Consider the following 25,055-nt stretch of genomic DNA (forward strand, 5'->3'; position numbering starts at 1 on the left):
TTGTTTTTCTTCTTTCTTTCCTCTCAGCAAACACTGCTTCTAAAAAGAAAAATAACGATATCTGGTCCCGGAGGAAGCAGCGTGCTTGCCGCTCGACAATGCTCGCCACCCGCTGCGCCCTCGACATCGGCTCGGGCCAGCACAAGCTGCTGATAGCTGTCGTCGACGCTGCGAGCGGCACGATCGTGCGCAAGGTCCACGGCGAGCAGCGCCAGGTCCTTCTCAACCACGACCTCGTGCAGAATGCTGCCGCCGGCCGCTCGGAGCTGAGCGAGGCGGCGCTGGCGGCCTCGCGCGCGGTGCTGGAGGCCTTCCGTGCGCTCGCGGTCGAGGCGGGCGCCACGCAGTTTGCCGGCGTCGCGACTGCGGTCTTCCGGCGCGCTCAGAACGGCGAGGCATTCCTGGATCGGATCAACGGCGAGCTCGGCTTGGGGCTGCGCATCGTGTCGCAGGCGTCCGAGGGCGAGCTGGGCTACCTCTCCGCCTGCTCCGGCCTGCCGCCTCCGCCGCCGTCGGACGCGGAGCCGCTGGTGGCGTGGGACAGCGGCGGCGGATCCTTCCAGATCAGCGCGAGGGTCGGCGGCGCGCTCTGCGTGTGGGAGGGGCCGGTCGGCGACTCGAACGTCACCGCCGCGCTCCTCGGGGTGCAGGGCCGCGCCTTTTCCGGCAGCTCGCACGGCGTCCGCACCTCGCCCAACCCGGTCTCGGCGGGCGAGGCGGCGGCGCTCGTCGCAAAGCTGGAGCAGGAGCTGCTGCCGCCGCCGCCGGCGTGGCTGCCGCCGCTGCTCGCTGCGCCCGGCTGCCGTGTGGTTGGCTTTGGCGAGAGGACGAGCATCTTTGCGCTCGCAGCCAGCATCCCCACCGCCGGGGAGGCGGGGCCGGGCGAGGGCGCCAGACTCACCCCCGCCTCGGTGTGGGCCGCCGTCGAGCGCAGCTTGGGCAAGAGCGACGCGGAGATGGCGGAGGCGACGGGCGCCGATTCGCTGCACGACGAGGAGGACCTCGTCCTCCCAAAGCTGCTCCTCCTGCACACCATCATGCGGCGGCTCGGCGTCGACGGGGTGCGGTACGTCCGCACCATGGGGAACGCCGAGGGCGTGCTGGTGTATGAACCCCTGTGGTCCGGTTCCGGTGAGGGTGTACCGTGACACGAGAAATTATTCTTGCCGCCGGGTTTCACACTCTGTTGGGTCATGACCCCGCGGCGCCGACCAAGCGTCGCTCGAGGGCGACGCGCCGGCCGAGGAGGAGGGCGACAGGCCCAAGCCGGTACTGTGCGACGCTGGCCGCTGCGACTCAGATGATGGAGCCGGACACCGAGCACTGGTCGTGGTCAATCTTCCGTACGTGGCAGCTTGCCCTCGTCTTTCTCCTGCCCTCGACGCTTTTCTTCGCCGCGTCCATCGCGACTGCGGTCCGGCTGCACAGCCGAGGTATGCTCTTCACAGGTTCGCGGTGGTTGCCGCAGGCCATCGATGTGCGCCGCCTCCTCGCCGACGGCCTGTACGTCGACACCCAGCGTGTCAGGACTGCAAAGGAGATGATTGCCGCCCATCGCGCTACGCCGGCACGGATAACGAGCAACTTCCTCGCCAGAAGCCGGCCGCTCGGACCACACACGGCGATCACCGAGGCCGACGTTCGCGCGGCGTACTCTCCGCACGCGACACTTCCGGACGGTGAGGAACTGCTCGCCGACGGTGTGGTGCTGCTCCTCCGGCTCGCGTGCCTGTTGGTGGCGAGCGGGCAGGCGACCGTTGAGATAGAGCTGCTGCTCGCTTCCATCTGCCAGCGCCTCTCGCTGCGCGGCGCGGTGGTCCAGGTGGGGCACCGTGAGGTGCGCGCGCAGTTTGGCGGCGGAGAGCCGGTCTTCTATGCGAGCTGCGGCATGGACTTCAAGCTGTCTCGCATGAGCGACGTGCAGATGCTCGCGCGGCGCGTCGCGCTCGTCAAGCCGCCGCTGCGTGCGTGCCTCGCCGCCCTCGACGAGATCGAGGACCGGCCGCCTCCTTACGGGTGGGCCGTGCGGCTCATCGCGATGGAGCTGGTCTGCACGCTCGCGCCGCTCTCCGTGTACGGCGGCGACTACGTCGATATGCTCGGCGGCGCGCTGCTGGGCCCGTGCGTCATGCTGGTCGGCGTCGTCACGCCCGTGGTCTGGAAGCTCGTGCTGCACCCGATGGGGGCAGAGCAGTGCTCGACGGCGCCCGCCGCCTTTGGAACGCTCCTTATCTGGCTGCCCGGCCTGCAGCTGGTCTATGGCGTCCACGAGATTCGCCTCGGCTCGGTCGAGGACGGGTTTGCGCCTCACGGTATGCCCACGGTACGAGCCTGACACGTCTCGCGCGTGTGCATAGGTTGTCATTGGCGCCGCGCGCCTCACGCGTGGGCTCGTCAGTGCCATGCTCATAGCGCTGTTCTTAACCTTTGGGTGGCAGTCCTTCGGCCGCAACATGTTTGCCGACGAGACGCGCGGCGGCGAGCGGACTCACCTCTACGGCACACAGGGCCCGATCGCCTCCCTTCCTCCTTCGGTCGCGTGTGCCTCGACAGAGGGCGAGCGCGACTGGCCCCTCTCGACCATGGCCTTCACGGTGCCGCTGCACCTCGCCGCCCTGGTCTTCTACGAGCTTCGGCCGAGGGAGATATCGCCGCCGCCCGGCTCTCGCCCCACCAGGGACGACCGACTGAGCGGTCTCAGCCTGGAGCGTGCGTAGGAGATTCCTGGCCCACTGCTCGTCGGGTGGTTGACCTTCGCCTACCAGGGCTTACTCAAGTTTTGGTGCGAGGACGGCACCTGCTCGCTCCCCTACTTTGTCGACAGGCGAGGCACGCGCTCCCCAGGGATGGCCGTGATTTGGCTGCCAAGCCTTTCCCGCCTCCTCCTGGTTCGCAGCCTGATGGTGGGGTTCGTCGCTTGCTCCGCGGCTTGTGCACACGAGCTCCTCTCAGGCGTGCCTCTGCCCCCCTTCTCTTGCGCCACGCTCCCTCTGCATGGATGTCCGCCGTGAACAGGCGTGCCTTACACGGTCTGCATCGTCCCCGTCGTCCTGATCCTCGCGCCTGGCGCGGGCGCCGTCAAGGCAACGCTGCGGCGCTGAGCCCTGGCGACGGGCTGTGAAAAGGCATCCCTTCACGCTTGCTTGCGCGAGCAGGCGACGCTCGGCTCTTTCCACCGCAACGAGGGCGACGCGGACTCGCAGACGAGCACCCTGTGGGAGTCGCTCGTTCTGGAGGGAGCCACCCTCGCCGCCGGCTTCTACGTCGCGTACGGCTTCTGGGCGCCGCTCATCGAGGTGGGCAGGCGGATCTCTCGTGAGGCAAAGTGGGGACCCCTAGCGAGCGGATCGGACGATTCGCAGGCGTCGCCACTCCTGTCCTTTCGACATCAGTAGCAACTGCCAACCCCTGCTTACGGAGGCTCTCAGGCGGAGGCGGAGGAGGGCCGTCGACACTCTAGCGCTTCGAGCACGGAGGGGCGGATGACATTTTTCGGAGACCAGCGGCGCAATTTTGGGCGAGGAGAGGGCGACTGGATCTTTGGGCTGCACCTTGGAGATGCCGCGCGCTCGTGGCTCCAGTCAAGGTATCGCAGGCTCGACGCGGTGGCTGCGGTCTAGCATGGACCATGGAGCATGGTCACCCGCGCAGCACCGGGGGACCGGGACCGGGGGCCAGCCCACACAGCCCGCACACATATACAGTGCAACACACAAAGATTTTTTACGGGTTTAACTGAACAGAGAGTCCCTGGATCATGTGTCACGGAGCTGTGAGCCTGTCGCCCTCTTTTTTCGGCCAAGACACCGCTGTGAGCCACCGTGCTAATAGCGCCGCCCCTTCTTGACCACGATGAAGTCCTCCAAGTCAGCGAACGAGTCGCCGCCGCCGTAGCCCTGCGCGAGCTCCGAGTCGATGAAGGTGTTGCGACTCCGCATCCGCCGGCCGGATTTGCCCCCCTCTGGCGCAGGCACATCGTCGGCCTCGTAGTTGGCGTCCTCGTCCTCGCCGGCGCTAGCGGCAACCGCGAGCGTCGCGCCGTCCGCCTGCTGCCCCGCCCTCCATGCCCGCTCGACCTGCTCGAGGAGCTCTCCGCACTCGCGCCAGCTCGCGGCGTGCGGCGCCAAGACGTCGCAGAGCTGCAGCTGCAGCCGCTCCGCAGCGTAGAGAGCCGACGGCACCCGCCTGCGGCTCGCCGACGGCCAGCCCGACCTGCGGGCACGGAGCCAGCCGCAGTAGGCCTCGAGGAGCGTCGCGAGCTCCCGCCACGCCGAGAGCCAACCGCTCGCGCCTCGCCACGAATCGAGAGCCGCAGCGCCGCTGCCGCCGTGACCGCAGCCGCCGCCGACTCCGCCGCGTCGCAGCGAGCTGCACACACGCGTGGCGAGAGCCAACGCGGCGTTGACCATCGCAATCAGCCGCGTCGCAACCACCGGCGCGAGCGGCCCCCCACCCAGTCTGCCCTCCGCGCCGGCGCTCGGCTCAGAGGGGGGCGGGGCGGCTGGGTCGGCGGCCGAGTCGGCGGCGGCGAGGTCCGCACGGAAGACGGCGCGAGCCACCGCGCTGAGCGTCGCAAAGTAGGAGCAGTGGCGGGCCGCGGCGAGCGGGCCAGTGCCGCACGCCGGCTGGAGCGGGGCAGAGCGCCGGACGTGGTCGAAGATCTCGAGGAGCGCGCCGGTGCGCGACGCGTCGGACGCGCAGAGCTGCATGCCGCAAGGCTCTCCGGCGCCGCACTCCGCGCCCCCTCTCGCCGCGCCTTGCTCAGCCTCCACCCGAGAGGCGTCGGCGGGCCCAGCAGGCTCAGCGGGCGGCTCAGCGGCCTCGGCAAGCGGCGATCCGCCCAGCGCGGCCGTGCAGAGCTCGATTGCTGTGTCGATCGACGAGTCGAGCGGCGAACCACGCTCGCGCGCGGGCCCGCCCAGCGGCGGAGGCGGGTGCTGGAGCAGGAGGCGGAGCAGAGGTCGGAGCGCCGCGGGCTGCGGGATGGCGTACGTGGTGAGGAGGTGCCGCACGCAGGCTGCCTATGGGGAGGTTCCGGAGAAGGCTCGTTGAGGGCTCGCTAGGCGGCGAGGAGGGGCGGCCGCGGGCTGCCGCGCGAGCCGCCCGTCGGGCGGGAGAGGTGTGGAGGAGGGGGGTGAGGAGGTCAACGTACGCGATCAGGAGGGAGACGGAGAGCCCGCGCTCGAACTCGGCGCGCAAGCCGCCCAGGGCGGCGCTGAAGAGCTCGTCCACCAAGCACGGGGGCGCACCTCGAGAGCCGTTAGAGAGATGAATGGCCGCTCGCCGTCGCCGTCGCCGTCGCCGTCGCCCTCGCCCTCGCCCTCCTCGAGCAGCTGCCTCACCGCTGCGGCACTGAGCGTCAGGACTGCGCCACGCAAACGCTCGAGCGCCAAATTCAGCTCAGAGGCCGTCGGCCGCCACGCCTCCTCCTCCTTCCCGCCAGCCTGGCGCGAGCCCCTCGCCCCGACAGCCTCCGCGAACCGGAGCACCGCGCGCTGCAGCCGGAGCAGCGCCGCTAGCACGCAGCGCAGCCCCGCCGCCTCCGCGCACTCCTCGCCCTCCTCCCCCTCACCTGCTCCCCCGTCCAGTGCGGCGCTCGTGCTCGAGCCTGCAGGGCACCGTGAGCGAGGAGCCGCGCCGCCGCTCGGACCGCCGCTCGGACCTGCGCCCGAGGCACCAGGCACCGGGCGCAACGCGATGGCGATTTCGCGCGCCGCACGCGCCGCGGCACCAGCCGCGACTGCGTGGCCTATGGGGTGTGTCAGGACGTATCACGGACATGTCCTGGACACGTATCGGCACCAGCCGCGACTGCGTGGCCGACGCTAGGCAGCGCGTGGCTGCAGAGGAGCAGCGCCGCCCCGAGCCGCCCCGAGCTCGTCGGCGCCGCGGCGCCTACGGGGCATGTCTCGGGCTGTGGTGGTCGTGTCCTGGACATGGCCACTCCTCGGCGCTTTTGCTGGCCACCCCCGTCGTCGCCGCCGGCCGACGCGTCCTCCAGCATGGCTGCCGTTGCGGACAGGGAAGCGAGCGCGGCCCCGTAGCCGAGCGGCGGAGCGGCGGCAGTGGCGGCGGAGGCGTCCGTCTCGGCCGCGAAGGCGGCGGGAGAAGGCATCGCACCGAGGGCGCGCGCGCACGCGGCAGGCAGCGAGACCCGCTGGCCTGCGGCGGTGGCGCAGCGGACGGCGGCCTCGATGCGCGACCACGCCACGCCGGCAGCCTCGTGCAGAACGGACGGGTGGCCGGAGGGGCAAGCCGCCAGCCGCGGCTCGTCGAGGGCGAGGGCGAGCGGCACGAGGGACTCGAGGGGCTGGCAGACGAGGGGCTGGCAGCCGAGGGGCGCCTCCTCCAGCCCGCCGCCGCCGCCTGGGGCGGGCAGCCGCGCTGGGGCGGGCAGCCGCGCAGGCCACGGCGCGGCCTCGAGCAAAGCGAGGGCGTCGTGTAGCCGCCGCGACTGCGCCGCGGTCTGCGCCTACGACGGTATGTCCAGCGCACGTCGCACGAGATGCCCCCGCACGAGACCGCGCTGCGACGCGCCTGTGCGCCTGCCCCGCCCCTCCCTTCCCCGCCCCTCCCCTCCTCCCAGGCCCGAGCGCCGCGTGCGCACACCGGATCAGCTGCGGCAGCGCGCCGGCGTCGGCTGACGAGCGCGCGGCGCACAGCAGCCGCGCTGCCCACGCGGCGTCGAACGCCTCGTCGGCGGGCGCGGGCGGCGCGCCGCCGCCTCCGCCCTCTTCGCCCGCCGAGCGGGTCGCGCTCCCCGCGGCGGCGAGGCTGCCGAGGATGGCCGAGAGGAGGAGCGACCGCCCCTGGCCACTCGCGGGCCCGCCCGCGCGCAGCAGTCGGCACAGCCCGCGCCAGGCGAGGTGCGCGTGCGCACCGCCGCCCGACGCGGCCCAGCGCAGGGCGAGGCACGCGTCAACCTACAGCCACGCCGTCCTCTAGACGCCTTGGACACGGCCCCCCTTGCGAAGCGAGCCGGCTGCAGTGCGCGTCCGCCTCCCGCTCCTCCGCCGCGCCGCCGCCGCCGCCCGCGCCGGCGGCGCCGCCGCGCAGGAGGCCTCGCCGCAGCAGCTCTGCCCAGCCGTGCGACGCGAGTCCGCGAGAGGCGGCGTGCGGCGCGGCGAGCAGCTTGCGCAGCAGCAGCAGCAGGTGCGAGCCGAACCCGCCGTGCAGAGGAACGAGCGGGAGCAACGCATCAAGGACGGCGGCCGCGGGCGCGGGCGGCAGGGAGGGGAGGCAGCTGCTCCACTCGCGCAAGCGGCCCGCGTGGTCGTGCAGAGCGAGCAAATGCGACTCGGCGGCGGCGGAGAGGAGCCCTGCCCACAGCCGGCGCCTGTGCGGCCCCCCCCCGGCGGCGCCCTCGTCGCGGAGCGCGTCGAAGGCGGCGCTCAGCACCTGACGAGGGGGGGGAAGCGTGAGCAGCAGCCCGGCACTCCATTCCGCGCCGGGTGGCGGCGGCAAGTACCTCCTCGCGCGCGCTCGGCACGGAGCCGAAGAGCTGCAGCAGCAGGAAGAGGGGCCTCACCTACCGCAGCGCACTGTCTTGTATCAGAAAGAGTGTCGTGCAGTAGGGAGAGGGGCCGCACCTCCGACTCGATGGCGAATCGCTGATTACTAATGACTAATGGCTAACTACTACTCATCAGCACCTCCGACTCGATGGCGAATCGCTGATTACTAATGACTCATGGCTAACTACTACTCATCAGCACCTCCGACTCGATGGCGAATCGCTGATTACTAATGGCTAATGGCTAACTACTACTCATCAGCACCTCCGACTCGATGGCGAATCGCGCGCCCTCCTCTCCCCGTCCGCCACCGCCTCCCCCGCCGCCGCCTCCAACCGCCAGAGCGGAGGGCGCCGCCGCCGCCGCGCCGGAAGCTGACGGCAGCGCGATCGCGAGCAGGAGCTCGCAGTGCGGGCGGAGGGCCTAATTCATGATCGACCAATGAGGAACGATCAACGACTAATGAGTATAGCTCGCGGCGCGGGCCGAGGGCCTCGAGGCCGGCTAGGCCCGCGAGCAGGCGGCGGGTCGCCTGAGGGGGGGGGGAACCAGCTCGCTGGTCAGTCCGCCCGGCGAGGCGACGCCGCGTGTGCAGGAGGCGGGGGAGTCCTCCCAGCGCCGCTCGCAGGGGGAGCCGTCGCGGCCCGCTGCTCTGCCGCCCGCAGCTGCTCTGCCGCCCGCCGCTGCCGTGCCGCCGGCCGCACCGGCGCCGGCCGCGGCGAGGGCGCCGAGAGCGGCCCAGTACCGGCGCACGAGCGGCGCATCACCGCCGCCGCTGCGCGACAGCAGCAGCAGCCACACCGCGAGGTGGCGCAGCGGGTGGCGGAGCGGTGCGGCGGCGGCGGCGGCGTCAGCCGTAGCATCGGCGTGGGCGGCGGCGTGGGCGGCGGCGTGGGCGGCGGCGTGGGCGGCGGCGGCGGCGGCGGTGTCCATGTGCTCGCTCAGCGCGGCGTGGAGGTGAGGCGAGTGCTGCAGCGAGTGCTGCACGAGCCAGAGGAGGTCGGGCAGGAGAGGCGCGTCGACGGCGCTCGCCACCGCCAGGAGAAGCTCGCACCTGTGTCCCACGCAGAGGCGCGGAGGGTGAGCGAGCAGCTCTGCGGCTTCTCCAGCCGCCGCGAGGCGCGGCTCGCACCACGACGGCGCAACCGCCTCCGCAGGCGCCGCCGCGGCCGCCTCGGCCTCGGACGAGTCGGCCGGACCTCCGCCGCCTCCCCCCTCGCCGCCGCCTGCCTCGCCGCCGCCTGCCTCGCCGCCGCCTGCCTCGCCGCCGCCTCCCTCGCCGCCGCCTCCCTCGCCGCCTGCCTCGCCGCCTGCCTCGCCAGGTGCGAGCGTGGCGATGGCGAGCAGCTGCTTCGCGACGCCGAGCAGCTGCGGCTGCAGCGCCTGCACCGCGCCCGCCCCTCCCCCGTCCACGGAGAGGTGCCGCACGGAGAGGTGCACCCTCCTCCGCAGCGCCGGCAGCAGCCTCGTCGGGAGGGGCGAACCCTCGAGCGCAGACAGCAGAGGCGCGAGCAGCTCGAGCGGCCACTCGCGCGCCAGCAAGCCGCGCAGCACAGCCTCGCTCGGCGGCTCGCGCGACGCGAGAGCGCCGCCTCCACCCCTGCCCCCGCCCCCGCCTCCTCCGCCTCCGCCTCCGCCTCCTCCGAGCCCCAGCGCCTCCTCGAGCGCCGCGCGGCCGGCGCAGCCTCGGGTCGGAGAACGAGGAGGAGGGGCGTCTCGAGCGGCGAGCGCGTGCGAAGCGTCGAGCGCACGCAGCAGGAGCGGCAGCAGGCCCAGAGCCGTCGCGTGCCCTTCTGCGTGCCACGTCCCTGCGGCGCTGCCCCGCCTGAAGAAGAGAGGCGGCGGCGTGAGAGGCGGGGCGGGCTGACCGCTGGGCCCCTCCGGCGCGAGACACCCTCCGTCGGAGCTCCTCTCCGCCCGCTCCAGCACCGGACAGAGCACGTCGCTCAGCAGTCGCCGCGGCTCGTCGCCATCGACCCCGTCGCCGCCCTCCGCCTCGCCGTCGCCGTCGTCCTCGCCGTCGCCGTCGTCCTCGCCGTCGCCCCACGAAGGGCCCCACACGGACGCTAACGACGGGAGCGCCGGCGTCCCACCGTCGTGCAGGCGCCAGCCGTGTGTGATGGCAGCCCGCAGCTCGCTGGCGCAAAATAGGGCAGCGCGGCCCTCGAGCTCGCCCGACTGTATGCACCGGACAGCCTCGCGCGCCGCAGCGCTGCGAGAGGACCGCCGCGCGAGGCTCGAGCGGAGACGGGACGGCTCGGGGCCGGACATGGCGGGAACTGGCCGCTCGCGCTCAGGCTGCTGAGTGGAAATAAAAGAAAGAAGCGTGTTGGTTTGAAGAAAGGCACACGGTACTATCGGGCCACCGGAGAGTCACCGGTAAACTTCGACACTTTGAGGGGTGAGAGCGTGCATTATTGTGGCATATCATGTCACATAAGGTCGAGCTTGACCGCAGAAGCATCAAGAAGCGGATACTCCAGCTCGACTGTGCCGGCAAACTGCCTCCTCACGCCGGCCGGCTGCCAGCAGCCGTCGCGGCCCGTGGCGTGCTCCAGAGAGGGAGAGAGGTCGAGTCCGCATGGCTCAGGCCGGCCAGAAGGTGTGTGGCGACGGCACCGTGGCAGGAGTGCGGAGAAGAGCTCGCCGAACGCGAGCAGCGGAAGGCCGAAGTGTGCCAGCGCGAGAGCCTCGCGAACGGGTGCAGAAGGAGCTCGCCGTGACACGATGCCGGGCGGTGGTGGTGCTCTGGCGGCTGTGCACAGTGGGAAAGGTCAGGCTGCAACAGCGTAGCACGATGGTAGTGCCCCGCTGCAGCCTGGCCTGACATGCACAGGGCGAACAGAGACCTTGCTATCGCCTGGCGCTCGTCTGGGCAAACTTTGACCGCCGCCCGGCTCGCCACGAGCACGCAGCGACAAAATGATGACCGTGTCGAAGTTGAGGCTGGTCGAGAGGAAGAGGCTGCCGTGCGAGCCGGCAACTGGCTGGCTCGGCGTGAACGGCCGGCGGCGACTTTTTGCCGAAGAGCGTGCCTGCCGAAGAGCGAGTCTGACTCAAAGTGCACGGAGTGGGCGCCGCCGACCGTCGGGAAGAGTCCGATGGGTGCCAGGAGGATCCATAGAGCGATGAAGGCGCAAATTGCGCCGCCGAAAGCGGCGGTAGAGGCCAGGACGTGCGCGTGGGCCGGTCGGGCCACGACCCGGGGCGAGCGATCGAGGGCCGCGGGGCTCGCCCCGCCGGCCGAGCGGTGCGAACGGCCGGTCGCCCGCTTCGGGTTGGACCCGCCGGGCGGTCCGGCGGCGGATTGCATGGCCGGGCGGGCCTCCGGGAGGCAGGCGGGGCCGCGACAGCGGCAGGGCAGAAAATCCCATTCGGAGAGCGTGTGGTCCGACCCCTCTGCTACTTTCAATGATAGGGATTTTAATAATGAAGAATTCTTAAAATACAAGCCTCTCTCACAGCACACTGGCACGACAAGGGCGCGGACTGGCGCGGACTGGTAATGAAGAAATAGCCCGGAATTTTAGAACTAAGCTGTCTCTCAGGGAGAGCACGACGAGAAGGGGGCGACCGCGAGGTGGCACGAAGGTTGCAGCGAGAATCGGAGAGAGACTGCGAAGAGAGATAGGAAGAGGCGGTGTCGCGGGGGAAGGTGATCGCACCAGAACCCGCGTTGAATCGAGAAGGGAACCCGAGATTGGCCTCCGCCGCATTTAGATATCGTGTCCAGTTGTTGAATTGTGTCGGCGGGCCGAATGTCGTTTCACCTCTGTCGTTGGTCCTGGGATCCGGGTCAGCGTGGTTGTGAGAGCCCCGTGTCCATGAACAAAACTACCCGTACAGCGAGCTCGTCTGAAGCGAGTCCGCGGGTGGAAACCAACCCTCCAGTGGAGAGAGCAGCGCCCATGCCAGGGGACGCGCCTCAGCGGGAACCCGGGAAGAGGACCGCCGCAAGCGGCGTGGCGTGGAGCGGTTGAGCATCCCTCCGGGGGGCCCTCTGCGCCGGGGAGGCGTTGTTGGAGGCTAGGACGCAAGCGTCCGTCGCCCTTTTCAAACTCGGGGCCCACTCCGCTACGCTCCGACCCGAATTTGGAGGGCCTAAAAGTTTAAGGTGTTGCTGCGCAAAAGGGGTCGGACACAGGGCGCAGCTCATGCTAAGAGCTAGAAGGGGAGCTAGAGAGAACGACTACCCTGTCCCGTTATTGCGTACACCAACACCACAAAACGCTCTCTCTCCTGTCCTCACTCAGAGGGGGGTCACAACTACCGAGTCTCTCGACTAGCTGCCACGTTGCCGACGGCGAGAGCGGATCTCCTCCTGCTCCGCAAGGAGGGTGGCCAAGGCTAAAGTCTTGCCGGAGCCGCCGGGCGTGTTGACGACTTGGAGAAGGTCGCCCTTGTACTTGTACTTGTAGAGATGCTCGAGGGGGTGCTTTGTGGGGCGATGCGCAGCCAGGCCAGCAGTGAGGGGAGGCGCACCCTCACTCTCCTCGGTTGCAGAGCTCGTCGGAGGCTGCGTCACGACGGGAGGGTCGCGACAGCAGTCCTCGGGCGAGCCGACGCGCATGTCCAACCAGCGCTGGGACTCGTTGTGACGGCAGACGCCAGCTGCCTCTCCAACCGCTTCTGCAGCGTCCTTCTTTGCCCGTGCATGGGCTCGATCCGATTCCGCAGCGTGTCGTCCCCAGCGGCGGTGCTGCGCGGGAGGCGGCCGCGGGCACGCTGGGCTCGCTACAAGGCCGGCGGGCCTGCCGTGTGTGACTGGGTGCGTGGGGGATGTGAAGAAGGATGCCGAGGGCAAGTGGATGAAGCCGTGCGTGCTATGTCCGGCGCATCTCGGCTGGCACGCCAAGGTGCTGCAGGCGCGCGACGCATGCGTCCCAGCTAGCGAGCTGCACAGCCCAGTCTTTTCGACGGTGGCGCGATTCGAAAATGTGCCGGCTGGGGCGAGCTCGACGCCACGACGGAGAAGGTCGGCAAGCTCGTACTGGTGATTACGCGCGAGCAGGAGGAGCAGGGGTACATGTACGATGCATCGCTGCCTTTCGAGGTGAACGGCAGGAAGCTGCGCCCCCCTCCGCGGGGAGTGTGGTTTGCGGTGACGGGCAAAGGCTACGCTGCTCACGCTTGGGCGTCGGCGGCGGGCGTGACACATAAATCCGGTCTTCGAAAAGAAAGAAATAGCCGGCAAAGAGTTTTAGAACTAAGCTCTGTACCCACCTGTTGTATCCAGTCTCATCTTTTCCACACCTCCACCCACACCACCCAGACCTTCCCCTTCCAAGAAACTGACTCCGCCCTCTCCACCCATGAACAGTCCTTTCTCCTCGTCTTTCCCCGATGTCGAACTTTGTAATTAGCATTTTACGTATGTGTATAGGTGGTATGCCATGTCCATCCGCAAAACCAGCTGGCTGGTCTAGATGGCTACCTGACCACTCACTCCGCCACCGGCTTCGGGTTCGAAACCTGTTTGCCCCCTCCATCGCCTCCCATTCCTCTCCCCACGCGCGCGCACGCCACGCCCCACGCTCCCCGCAGCCCGCAGCCCGCAGCCCGCAGCCCGCAGCCCGCTGCCCGCTGCCCGCTGCCCGACTCCCGAGTCCCAGAAGCCCCATCACCCTGCTCGTTTTTTGTAGCAGCAGGTCCCCACCCATTACGCATCGATGATTCTGCTCCACAAAAACTTCGTCGCTCTCTTGGTCCATCTCTGCTCCAGTCCTCGCTGCTTTCCACTGGTTTTTTTATCTGTCGCCTGGTCCACAGGATGTGTCTCCACGCAGCTGTTGGTGCTGTCCCCCGGTAATGAGCCTTGCTGCTTCGCCTGTGGTACACCCCTCGAGTCCCATCTGACCCTTGATCGCCCGCGCTCAAAGGAGGCGGATCGAGAAGGCCACCGGACATCGTCCATCAATCAAAAAACACACATTGTCGAGAAAAGAAATTTAGCCCAACTCGCGAAGGTAAGAATATCTAATTTTTTGTGTGTTTTAAGAACAAAATTCTTCTTCCCTCGCTCGTGTAAAATCCCTGTGTGGTGGCGGCGTGCCGCCCTCCCATCCCTCCCTTGGGTGCACTTGGCTTCTCTGTTTTCTTTCTTTCTTTACATTCACTCAAAGGCAAAGCGCGGACGAAGCCGTCGTCCTCCAGAAGCATGTATGTATGTAGAAAGATGAACAACAGTCAGGCTCGGACTGGACACCAACGCGGTATGGGTGGACGCGGGACAGATGATTACGAAGCAGAAAAAGAAATTGATGAGCCTCCAACACTCGACCGCCTCGCCGCCCTCGCCGCAGCCATCACCCCCCAGTTGCCCATGGTGTTGTCGGCGCTGCCCATTTTCGCGCTGTCGCTCTACGCGCGCTGGCAGCCGCTCCGCCCGGCCGCTGCGCGCTCGCCTCAATGCACGATGCTCGACCACGAGGGCTGGATGCAGTACGCGGTGCAGCTGTCCGAGCGCGGGCGGCTGAGCACAGCGCCCAACCCGTGGGTCGGCTGCGTCATCGTCGGCGGCGACGGCGGCGTGCTCGCCGAGGGCTTCCACGAGCGCAAGGGCGGCCCGCACGCTGAGGCCGCCGCGCTGGCCGCCGCGCGCTCGCGCGGCATCACGTCCGAGCAGATGGCGGAGGCGTGCTGCTACGTGACGCTCGAGCCGTGCCACCGCGGGCCGGGCAAGACGACGCCACCGTGCGACGAGGCGCTCGTCGCGAGCGGGCTGCGCGAGATCCACATCGCGGTCCTCGACCCCGACCCGGCCTTTGGCGGCGGCGCGGCGCACCTGCGTGAGAACGGGATCTGCGTGACGGCCCAGCACGCGGCGGCAGGGCGGTGCCAGCACGGTGCCCCTTCCGCGAGCCTCGTCTGAGCCGACGTGTAGGTCGGCACGGGCGCGAAGGCGGTGCTCGCCTCGCTGCGGCCGTACCTCCACCAGCGCCGCTGCAAGGCTCCGTACGTCGTCCTCAAGGTGGCAAGCACGCTCCTACCCTTACCCCAGCCCTAACCCCAGCCCTGACCCTGACCCTGACCCTTGCCCCTGACCCTGACCCTGACCTTGACCCTGACCCTGACCTCGTGGTGCTCAAGGTGGCCAGCACGCTCGACGGCGCAATCGGCTGCGAGGACGGTCGCGGTGGATCACGCGGGGAGGACACGTCCACGACACGTCCATGACCTGTCCGAGACATGTCCTGCAGGCACCTCGCAGTGGATCACGGGTCCCAAGGCGAAGGAGAGTAGCCGGCCGAGGCGGGCCGATGCTAGCAGCGCGTCACGCGGGGCCGAGGCGAGGAGGCAAGGTGCGGAGCTCTCCTCACAGGGGAGGGCTGTGCGGGTAGGCGAGGAGGCACGCGCAGCTACTGCGCGCGTCCTCCCAGGCGATCCTGGTCGGGTCGGGGACTGCTTCTCGGACCTTTCCTAGACCTTTCCTGGAACCTTCCTGCAGGCGATTCTGGTCGGGTCGGGGACTGCGGTGGTGGACGAGCCACGTCTCACGCTGCGGCTCGAGGACGAGGGGCTCCTCCCTCCCGGCTGGGCTGCACCGCCGAAGCCGCCGGTCCGAGTGGTGCTGGACGCGCGCGGCCGGCTGGCGAGAAGTTTCCAGCAACTTTCTCGGAAGGGGCGGCCGAGCCCTCCGCGAGCCTTCTCGGAGCCTTCCCGCAGGCGAGGGGGGCCCTCCTCGACACGGCGGCCGCACCGACGCTCGTCTTCACCACCGCCGCCGCTCCGGCCGAGGCGAGCCTCGAGACGGACCCGAGGTCGAGCCGAGGTCGAGCCGAGGTCGACCGAGGTTAGGCGCTCTCGCGCTGGTCCGATGCGGGCGTCGACGTGTGCGTGGTCGGCGCTGGGCGGGGCGGGGGCGTCTGCCTCGAGGAGGTGTTGCTCGAGCTCGGGTCGCGGGGCACGCTGCAGCTGGCGCCGAGTGCAGAGGGCGAGGGAGCTCCCACGCACTTGCCAGGAGCCTTCCGATAGGAGTGCTGCAGCTGATGGTCGAGGGCGGCGGCGCCGTCATCGGCGGCTTTCTGGCCGAGGGCACCGCGAAGCTGGCTAGCGGCTCTGCTTGCGGCGGTCCGTCGAGAGCCTGACGCCTTCCGGAGCCTCCCTCCAGGCGCCGCGCAGCAGCTGCAGCTCTATCTCGGGGCGACGGCGTTGGGCTCGACAGCGCAGCGCTGGATCAAGGCGCCGCTCGCTTCGACCAAGGCAGTGACTCACATTTGTCTACTCACGCGAAGGGTGAGTGAACAAGGCGCCGCTCGCTTCGACGATGGCGGAGGCGCGCCGCGCGTTTGCCTCGTTGCGAGCGAGGCATCCTCACCACCCGTCTCGAAACCCTCTCGGAACCTGGACTCCCCCCTTTTCCAGGCGCGCCACGCGACGCTCCTCTCGACCGAGGTTCTCGGAGACGACGTCTGCCTCTGCTACGCGCTCGGAGAGGGGGAGGTGGGGGGGGAGGTGGCGGCGAGCGGAGAGTGACGACGGCGCGGAGGCGTGTGACAGGCGGAGTTACATTACATGACTGGTTCCCACGCTCTGAAAGTGGCGAACCCTGCGAGTCCGCTGAAAAGTGTGTCGCTGAGTAGTGTCGCTGGGCAGCCAACGCGCTCGTCGGTGACGGTGTCCTCCAACCTGCGCCACGCTCGGCGAACCCCTCGACAGCGCCTTCGGTGGCATGCACGATGCAGCTCTCGTTTGCGCCTGAAGCCTGGAGTGAAGCTCCTCTGCTGCTCACACACTCTGCACAGATGGCACAGCCCACTGAGCACTGTGCGGCTGCCACAGCTGTCACAGCGATGGCCGATGGGCTCGCCCTCACTGGCCCTCAGTCACTTGTGCTGCGGCTTGTGTGACTCTGTGAGCGACACTGCTCGGGCCTCGGCGACTGCCGGCACACTGTGAGACCATCGCATGGGTGTGAAGGTAAAACCACGCTACCAGCGCTTGGTCACATCAGCCCTGAGGTCATATCCTTCTCCTCTGTTGATGGTAACACTTGTCTACTCGCTGGAGCCGAGCAGGAGGGCTTGGCGCACAACCCCTGTGCAACTCAGGGTCCTTGCCCTTTATCTTGTCATCATGGGAGATGGACGACCTGCGGACGAGAGGGCATGGACCACACGCTCCACGGCGTTATACGGTAGACGTGGCCAAACAAAATAGTGGTGCACTAACCTCCGAGAAAGAAACCCTTCGGGTCGCTCCTCATCGCAAACCCTGTCAGCAGAGTCCTCCTACGGGAATGTACGTAAGAGCCACATACACTGAGAGAGAGAGAGTTTCTCCCAGTAAGCTAAAAGTACGTACACTGAGAGAGAGAGTACGTACACTGAAAAAGGTCCATGAAGATGATGTGATGTCACAAGGACGCACGTCGTCAAGGATCACGGATCAGACGCATCGTCGTTGATTGTAATAGTCCACGCACCGCGAGACAAGGCGCTCGCCCGTCCCACGCCAGCCACACACTGGCTACTCGTTCGTGTCCAAGCCTCACCGCCACCGGCGCCCCGCTCTGAGACGCGCCCGGCCCTCCCGCCTGCAGACATGGCTGCTCCATACCCTGTTTGCGAGGAGGTTGAGCCGCAGGCCGCCGCGATTGAGGAGGTCAAGACCCGCCTCAGCAAGTCCAAGCCCGTCGACCTCTCTGCCTTCTCCTGGCTGCAGTGGTCGCCGCCCGCAGACTCCAAGTGCGGCCAGGCTCTCTCTCGCTGCTTCCCTGGCGCCCTGCCTGGGCCAGCGGTGGTTGCTCGCATGAAGGTGCTCGAGAAGCTGTACGGTGCGCTGCCGCCCGGCCTGCTCGCAGGCGTCTCGCTCTCCACCACCTAACCACTTCATTTGCCCGCTCAGGCCTGACGCCGGAGAACACCATCTACGGCCAGTCGATCTGCCCAGACGAGATCAACAACGAGAAGGGCGACCTGGCGACGCTGATGGCGGACCACTCCCCCCCCAGTCCTCGTACTCGACCACACCTCCCATCCTTGTCCCAGTACTCGAGCTATCATCCTCATTCCTCATCCATACCTGACCCTCCACCTCCACCCGATTGCCTTGCCTCGCGATCTCTGTCCCTCACCTCGGCGTACTTGTGTCGTCTCTCCTGTGATGCCTGGCCCGCTTCCCAGACACACACACACACCACCCTTCTGACTCCCACTCCGATCATGACACCGATCATGTGTGCTCCCAATACACGTGCAGATGAGAGCTGCAGAGAGTTTGTTTTGAATCTCAAAACAAATTTTGGTTTTGACAGCGTCGGGGTTTTCTTTTCTTCAAGCATCAAGGCGCTTGCGTTGGTCCAGAAAACGCGGCAGCTAAGGTCCTTTGGCCGAGGTGCAGGTACCCTCCTCGGCTCCTCGGTAAACACAGGACGTCGCAGCGGCGCGCGCTCAAACCATGTCATCTGCGTCCAGTCGCCACGCGCCCGTCAGGCCGCGCTCCTTTGCCGACCTCGTTCCGGACAAGTGGCAGCCGGGACTGCAAAAGGCTGGAAAGGTGGTTGGGACGCCCACGTGGATGGAGGAAGTCACAACTCTCTGGAAGGAGCAGCCCGTCTCCGAAGTCGCCAACCGGGCCGTCTTTGAATTCGTGTCGCACCTGCCGAATCTCTTTCAGTCGCCGCAGCCGCCACCCCCCTCTCCGCCGCCGCCGCTGCCTCCACCTCCACCGTCATCGCCGCCGCCGCTGCCGCCCCCGCCGCCTCCACCCCCGATGCCTCCGCCGCCATCGTCGCCTCCGCCGCCTCCGCCGCCGCCTCCGCCTCCGCCGCCGTCACCGCCGCCGCCGCTCTCCCCGCCGCTCTCGCCACCGCCGTCTCCGCCACAGCCGCCGCCAACTCCACCACCGCCACCCCCTCCGCCGCCTCCTTCGCCGCCGCCGTTGCCATTTCCGCCGCCCCCTTCGCCTCCGCCGCCCTCGCCTCCACCCTCGCCCCGCCCGCCCCCCAGCCCTCCGGCAGACTGTTTCTACGAGTGCGGCGAGGCAGGCGCGAGCCGGACGCCTCCGGGAGACACTTCCCGGACACTTCCCAAAGATCTCATGTAGCCCGGACGGAGATTCCACCGGCACCCACCCCTCTCTCTCCCCACCAGGCGGTGTCTGCGAGGACGTGTGTGGTGTCGGAGGCGCGCGACACGGCTCCGCGCCCGCAGTACCTTCGCTCCTCTCTCCCCTTCCTTCCGCCCCCCCCCTCACACGCCCTCCTCGGGAGCAGGCGCCTGCTGCAGGAGCGGCTTCCCCGCCCCCGCCTGCCCGGAGGTCGCCTGCGACGGCTTCCACTGCTGCGTGGACGCCGCGCACCTTCCTCCGCCCTCGCAGCCGCCTCCCGCCTGCGAGTGCCCCAAGATGTTTCCGGTCTGCTACGCGCCGGACGCGTCCTGCTACCACACCGCCGGGTCCTTCTTCGCGGGCGACCGCCTCGCAGAGGGTGGAGCTCGCCCCTCCGACCTCCCTCCTCCTCTCACCGCTGTCGACTGTGCCTGTGGTGTAGGGGATACCTGCCGGTGGGAGTGCACCTCCGACTACATCCCTCCGCCGCCGTGAGCACTCGAGCGGCCTCCTCCCCCCCTCTCTCCCTGCCGGCTCCTCACGCCCCGCTCTTGCGAACAGGCCCTCGACGGGCGGGTGGTGCCTCCCCCCTTTCTGCAGCCACCTGGCCCGCGAACCGGAGGCGGCCCACGCACCCGCCCTCGGCGCGGGGCCGGCGGCGGCGCGGCGGTCGTGGGCCGCTCTCTCCGCCGCTCTGGCGGCGGCGGCGGCGGCGGCGGCGGTGTGGCGGCGGCGCCGGCAGCAGGCCGCCGATCACGGGCGCGCGCAGCAGCTAATGTGAGAGCCGATGCGTGCGCTCGCGGCCCCATTGCGCCATAAAAATTAAATTCGAGATGCGCGCGCTCCCGCATCGCTCATCGGCTCCCGTGTCCCGTCGGCTCGCTCTCCTCGGCGTGTGTGATGTCATGTGTGCGCATTGTTCACCGTTTCCCTGGGCACACCTGCGCTGTTTGCGTGTGTGATGAGTGTGCTTGTGAGTTGTGTGTCAGTGACAGTGCGTGTGGTGTGTGTTCTGTGCGTTGTGTGGTGGCTGAGCGCACCCAGCGGGCCGGATGATCGGGATCGGGTTACGGGCAAGAGAGCCCTAGCCCCGGGGGTGCGCGTTCGCAGGGAAAGGGCCGTAAAGTAAACACGGGTCTCCGAGGGTTAGTTCCGTGTACCGGGTTTCCCCTTAACTGCAGAACGCCCCCTCTACTCGGAGCTAACGGACACACAACACTGTACTCCACGTACGTACACGGATACGCCTCATAGAGTATGCGCCCGCCCGACTCCGGTCCCAGAGGGTACCCCAGAGTCCCTTCCTTCGCCTGTCGGGGCGAGCCCTCGGCTCGTCCCGGCCCCTTGCTCGCCTTCCGGGCGTTACCAGACTGCCTCTGCAGTCGTTTCTGATGCCTCTTCTTCGGCTGTGGCCTCGACTCCGCTTCGCCGGCTGGTACCGCAGCCTCCGAGAGCGTCGACGGCCCGGCCGGGGTCGCCCCGGGCGAGGACGGTGGCATTGGGTCACACCCACTTCCACCCCCGGGGGGTCGAGCCCGCTCTCCCTGGTCGGCGAGTCGTGCCCGCACCCGCGGCCTCTCTATTGTCCTCGGCTCGCCCCCCCCCTCCGCCGGCTCCTCCTCAGGCTCGGGGAGGCGCGGCCCTCCCTGTCGGAGATCACGGTGACCCGGCTGCCACCGCGACGGGTCTCCCCCCGGTGAGCTCGTACGTCCCGACTCTACTCGCATAGGCCGCGTCAGCTCATCTCTCGCCTCCTCCGACAGCTGACCCCAAGCCCCCCCCGGGGCCCTCCGGCCTCGGCCCTCCGGCTCGCCGGCGGGTCCGTTATCGTATTGCGGCAACTCCCCTCCCCCCGCTCCTCCTCCCGGGTGCTCCAGCCTCCGGCGGGGCGGTTCCGGACCCCCTCGGTTATTCCAAGCGGGTCCATACGGTGGCGGCCCCGCCGACGGCGCACGGCGGGGGTGGAGGCGGTGGCAGGGGCGGCGGGTACGGTGGTGGCCCTCGCGGCCCAAACGCCTGGTGTGGAGCCGCTGGGGCGGTCCCACGACCCTGCAGCCGTTCCAGTGGCGGGGGCGGAAGTGGCAGTGTGGGTGGCGGAAACGATGGTGGCATTGGCGGCCGCACCGCCTGGTGTGGAACCTCAGGGGCGGCTCCTCGACCCAGCGGTCGCTCCAGCGGCGGGGGCGGAGGCGGTGGTGGCGGGGGCGGGCCTGGTGGCGGCGCCGGCCGCCGCAACTCCTGAGGCGGGGCCTCGGGGGATGCCCCCTGCCCCTGCGGCCGTTCCAGCCGTGGTTCCACGCGTCGGCCGTCCACCCCGCTCGTGGGGGGGGGCCTAGCTCTCGTTTCCCCTCGGGAGGGGGGGGGGGCAGGACCCGGATTCGCCGACGGCCCCGCCTCTCCTTCCCGTCGCTCCGCGACGGGTCGTAGACTGCCCAGTAGCCGCGTCGCCTCCCCCCTCGACCGGTCCTCCTCGATTCGGGCCCGCACCGACCGGATATCAAAGGCCGAGTTGTGTTCAGACAGCGGGCCCGCCGATGCCACCCGCCTCTTCACACAGCAGGCGTACGCCTTCATCGCTTGCCCCCCCGACTGTGTCGGCCCCGGTGCGATGTCGTTGACGAGGTAGTCCTCCCCCTCCCACCGGAAAACCTGTCCAAGAAGGTCCGTCGAGCCAACCAGTCGTTTAGCTAGGCCCCGCACCTCCCGTGCCTGCACCGGCCTGAGAACGCCGGTGCTGACCGCGAGCGACAGACCGATCGCCCTAAGCTCCGCCAGGACCGCCCTAGGGACCGCCTTCTCGCCCGCCGCCGCGGCCGCCCGATCCATCGCGGCCTCTCGAATTGCCTCCTCCCGTCTTCTCGCTCTGTCCTCTGTCTGCCGCCGGCACGAACCTCATCGGGCTGCCTCGTGCCCTTCCTGGCAAGATCCGCGTCGGGGCCGGCCGATCCACCGGTGCCGCCCCGGCTCGGGGTGCGCTCGCCTGTTGCGACGGCTGCGCCCCCCCCCTCGCCGCCCCCCCGTGTCCTTGTCTCCTCTTCTCCCGGACCACAGGGGCAGCTGCACTTGGAGCACTTGGAGTGCGGTCATTAGCCTCACATCCAGGGCCGGGGAGCGCCGAACTATCGCGCCAGTCCGCGCCAGTCTGCGCCCTTGTCGTGCCAGTGTGCTGTGAGAGAGGCTTGTATCTTAAGGTGGTAGCAAACCCTTGGCGCACGCATATCTTGGATGGCCGGCATGGGGCCTGAGGCGTCGCCCATGCTTGCCATGTGCAAGTAGATGGTAGAATGCACTAATAGGCACGTCGCGCAAGGTCGGGATCGCAAGTTATGCCCGCATCAAGCGCCGGTTCAGAGTCGTCCAGAGTCGTGGCACACACGCTGTGGCAGGCCGTGTAGCCACTGAGATGGCCTTATGACGACCCCATTTCGACATCGTCCCTAAGGCCTCTGCTCATGAGCTCCATGCGGGAATGACTGGCTCAATCAACTGATCACAAATTCCCACGATATCTCACAAAGCGCCAAAAGTCTTCATCGTGACAGCATAATTTGATGACTTCGATGTTGCAGAGAGAATTTGTGATCAGTTGGTTGAGCCAGTCATTCCTGCATGGAGCTCATGAGCAGAGGCCTTAGGGACGATGTCGAAATGGGGTCGTCATAAGGCCATCTGGGCAACCACACCGTCCGCCGTCCAGCACAATCGCCAGGGTGGCGAGCGCCGCACACAGCACTGCTCGTGCCGCGATCACGAGAGACGCGTGGTCACAAGCGCATCTAGCGCGTCGTTTGATACTGTCTGTCGGTCCCGGGTAGCCTCGGGCGGCAAGGGCGAGCTCAGGCGAGACACACAGCGCGGACGTCGACGCGCGCGAAACTTACGCGGCAAGAGATTGCTACCACCTTAAGAATTCTTTGTGGTCCGACGACGACGAGAGCAAGGCCAAAAGGGCAGACAGAAGCTTCACGCCGCGATGCTGCAACTCGACCAGGTTGAGACCTACCAGCTTCGATTCAAGGCGTGCGGCCACTGCATCACTCGTCCACGCGCCGCTCGCTCCCTGGCTCGCGCTGCGTCTCTGACGCCGCACGTCGGCCCTCCTTCCGCAGGTCGGCGACCGCGTCGAGTGCAACTGCGGCCGGTGGACGGCAGGGACGGTGGTCAAGCTGTTTTACACGCAGTCCACCTTCCCTGCCAACCAGTGCGCGCCCTACCAGATCCGGCTCGATGACGGCCGCCTCATCTTTGCTCCCGCCGACGAGGTGCGCCCACCCGCGCCCTGGCTGTGATATATCGCCGCCACGGGATGCTGACCGGCGTGGGAATGGGTAGCGGTGTCAGGCCCGGACCTCCGCACCCCGACGCCTCCTTCCCCTCCCACAGGACCGCGTCATCCGCGCGGCGCCCGTGTCTGCGCTTGCAGACGGCTCGGGCGCCGGGGCGTTTGAGGAGGAGGAGGAGTATGAGAAGGCGGACTCGGAGAAGCTGGCCGTCACCGTCGTGACTGGCTTCCTCGGCTCCGGCAAGACCACCCTCGTCAACTACATCCTCCGCGAGCAGCACGGCAAGCGGATCTGCGTCATCGAAAACGAGTTTGGCGCCGTCAACATCGACGAGGCGCGCGGGCAGAGAGAGGGGAGGAGGAGGGCAGCCCAGGGGAGGAGGAGGCAGCCGGGCTGGGGGGAGCGGAGATCGTGGGAGCGGAGGGCGGCGCGGTGGGAGCGGCGCCTCTCTCCCCTCCCCGCACGTGACCTCGCTCGCCCAAGCCCCTCGCCCAACCCAAGCCCTCGCCCAAGCCCTCGCCCAAAAGCCCTCGCCCGACCTCGCCCAAGCCCTCGCCCAAAAGCCCTCGCCCGACCTCGCTCGCCGCTCTGCCGTTCGCAGGCCCTCGTCAAGGAGAACCTCTCCTCGGCGGAAGAGGTCATCTCGATGGACAACGGCTGCGCCTGCTGCACGGTCCGAGGCGACCTGGTGCGCGCCCTCACGCAGCTCAAGGACCGCAAGGACTCCTTCGACCTCGTCCTCCTCGAGACGACCGGCCTCGCCGACCCCGCGCCCATCCTCGCGACATTCACGCAGAACTGGACCATCAGCAACAACTACCGGATCGACGGCGTGCTCTGCCTGGTTGACTGCAAGCACATCGCCGCCCACATCAACGAGGCGAGACGCAGCCGAGACACAGCCGAGACAGCCTAGAGACAGCCGAGATAAACCGACTCGGCTGCAGCGGCCCGAGGTGCCACGACCCCACCTCTTCCTCTACCCCTGTGCCTCCGCCTCTGTGCCTCCGCCTCACCGGGCACGAGCCGCTGCCAGGTGCGGCCCGAGGGGACCTTTCCTAGACCTTTCCTGGACCTTTCCCGGACCTTTCCTGCCAGGTGCGGCCCGAGGGGACGGTCAACGAGGCGGTGCAGCAGGTCGCCTTCGCCGACCGGGTCCTTCTCAACAAGCTTGACTTGGTGGACAAGGGCGAGCTGGGCGCTGTCAAGACGCTCATCCAGGAGGTGAACGCGTTCGCCGAGCTGATCGAGTGCCAGCAGTCGCGCGTGCCCGTCGACAAGCTGATGGACATGTGCGCCCTCTCTGCTGCGCCGGGGAAGAGGCTCGAGCCCGCCGGCGCCACGCGGCCACCACTCTGTGAGTAGGAACGCCTTCTCGATGGAGCGCTTCCAGGAGGAGATCGCGGAGTACGACCTCGAGGAGGACGCTGCTGCGGAGGAGTGCACCGACGAGCAGTGCGCCCTCCCCGCCCACGGCCACGCGCAGCACGACGCGCCTCACGGCCACGACCAGCACGCCGCGCCCGCCGCCGCCGCCGCCGACCACGCGCACGCCCCCGCCGCCCACGAGCACGGGCATGCACCGAGGCCCGCCGCGCCGGCGCACGAGCACGGGCACGCGGGGGGGGTGGGGGGGGAGAGGGAGGGGGCGAGGGAGGGGGCGAGGGAGGGGCAGAAGGCGAAGAAGCGGAAGCACGACATTTCTGGCGTCGGCTCGTTTGCGCTCCAGTCGGAGCACGCGCTCGACTCGCAGCTCTTCAACCGCTTCATGGTGCAGCTGCTGCAGCGCAAGAAGGAGGACCTCTACCGCAGCAAGGGCGTGCTGTGCTTCGAGGGCGAGGGCGACGCAAAGTACATCTTCCAGGGCGTGCACGAGCAGATCCAGTTCGAGCAGTCCAACACCAAGTGGGTGGAGGGCGAGCCGCGCGTCTCCAAGGTAGTCTTCATCGGGCGCGACCTCGACAGGGAGGAGATCGAGGCCGCCTTCCGCACATGCATCGTCCACGCGCAGACAGCGCACCCGCACTGAGTTAGGATGGCGGCGCCCTCGCCGCCGCCGGGTAAACAGCCGGTTCACACTATAATTTGCGCTACGCTACAGTCTCCTCGTCCTGTGTTACCTGACACCTCAGTCTGGTCTTGTCAGTATATGTGCTATGTCGCCGCATGAAATTTGTCCATGCCGTTTGGCGTTTGACAAGAAAGGTAT

At 68.3% G+C, this 25,055-nt stretch overlaps 4 protein-coding genes across 4 annotated transcripts; 3 read left to right on the forward strand and 1 right to left on the reverse strand.

Annotated features, from left to right (window-relative positions):
- Nucleotides 1-9,946: 9,946 nt before the first annotated feature.
- EMIHUDRAFT_237400 (hypothetical protein) lies at nt 9,947-10,827 on the reverse strand (the record flags this gene model as incomplete). Its single annotated transcript, XM_005777999.1, has 4 exons — nt 9,947-10,019; nt 10,134-10,204; nt 10,278-10,337; nt 10,531-10,827. The coding sequence occupies 4 exons, from the start codon at nt 10,825-10,827 to the stop codon at nt 9,947-9,949; spliced, it is 501 nt and encodes a 166-aa protein (XP_005778056.1).
- A 1,255-nt stretch (nt 10,828-12,082) lies between these two features.
- EMIHUDRAFT_457487 (hypothetical protein) lies at nt 12,083-16,067 on the forward strand (the record flags this gene model as incomplete). Its single annotated transcript, XM_005778000.1, has 13 exons — nt 12,083-12,108; nt 12,256-12,451; nt 12,526-12,679; nt 13,817-14,319; nt 14,398-14,484; nt 14,604-14,643; nt 14,714-14,742; nt 14,855-14,893; nt 14,962-15,072; nt 15,312-15,438; nt 15,489-15,584; nt 15,625-15,749; nt 15,879-16,067. 13 exons carry the CDS (start codon nt 12,083-12,085, stop codon nt 15,987-15,989), a joined length of 1,644 nt encoding a protein of 547 aa, XP_005778057.1. The 3' UTR covers nt 15,990-16,067.
- A 1,749-nt stretch (nt 16,068-17,816) lies between these two features.
- On the forward strand, nt 17,817-19,690 carry EMIHUDRAFT_443563 (hypothetical protein; the record flags this gene model as incomplete). Its single annotated transcript, XM_005778001.1, has 2 exons — nt 17,817-18,501; nt 18,608-19,690. Coding segments are annotated over 2 exons (1,417 nt in total), but the record flags the coding sequence as incomplete, so codon positions are not given.
- Nucleotides 19,691-23,045: 3,355 nt separating this feature from the next.
- Nucleotides 23,046-24,875, forward strand: EMIHUDRAFT_73828 (hypothetical protein; the record flags this gene model as incomplete). Its single annotated transcript, XM_005778002.1, has 5 exons — nt 23,046-23,165; nt 23,448-23,690; nt 23,909-24,138; nt 24,212-24,301; nt 24,500-24,875. Coding segments are annotated over 5 exons (1,059 nt in total), but the record flags the coding sequence as incomplete, so codon positions are not given.
- Nucleotides 24,876-25,055: the final 180 nt, after the last annotated feature.

Source organism: Emiliania huxleyi (genome assembly GCF_000372725.1).
Source record: "Emiliania huxleyi CCMP1516 unplaced genomic scaffold EMIHUscaffold_250, whole genome shotgun sequence".
Classification (NCBI taxonomy): domain Eukaryota; phylum Haptophyta; order Isochrysidales; family Noelaerhabdaceae; genus Emiliania; species Emiliania huxleyi.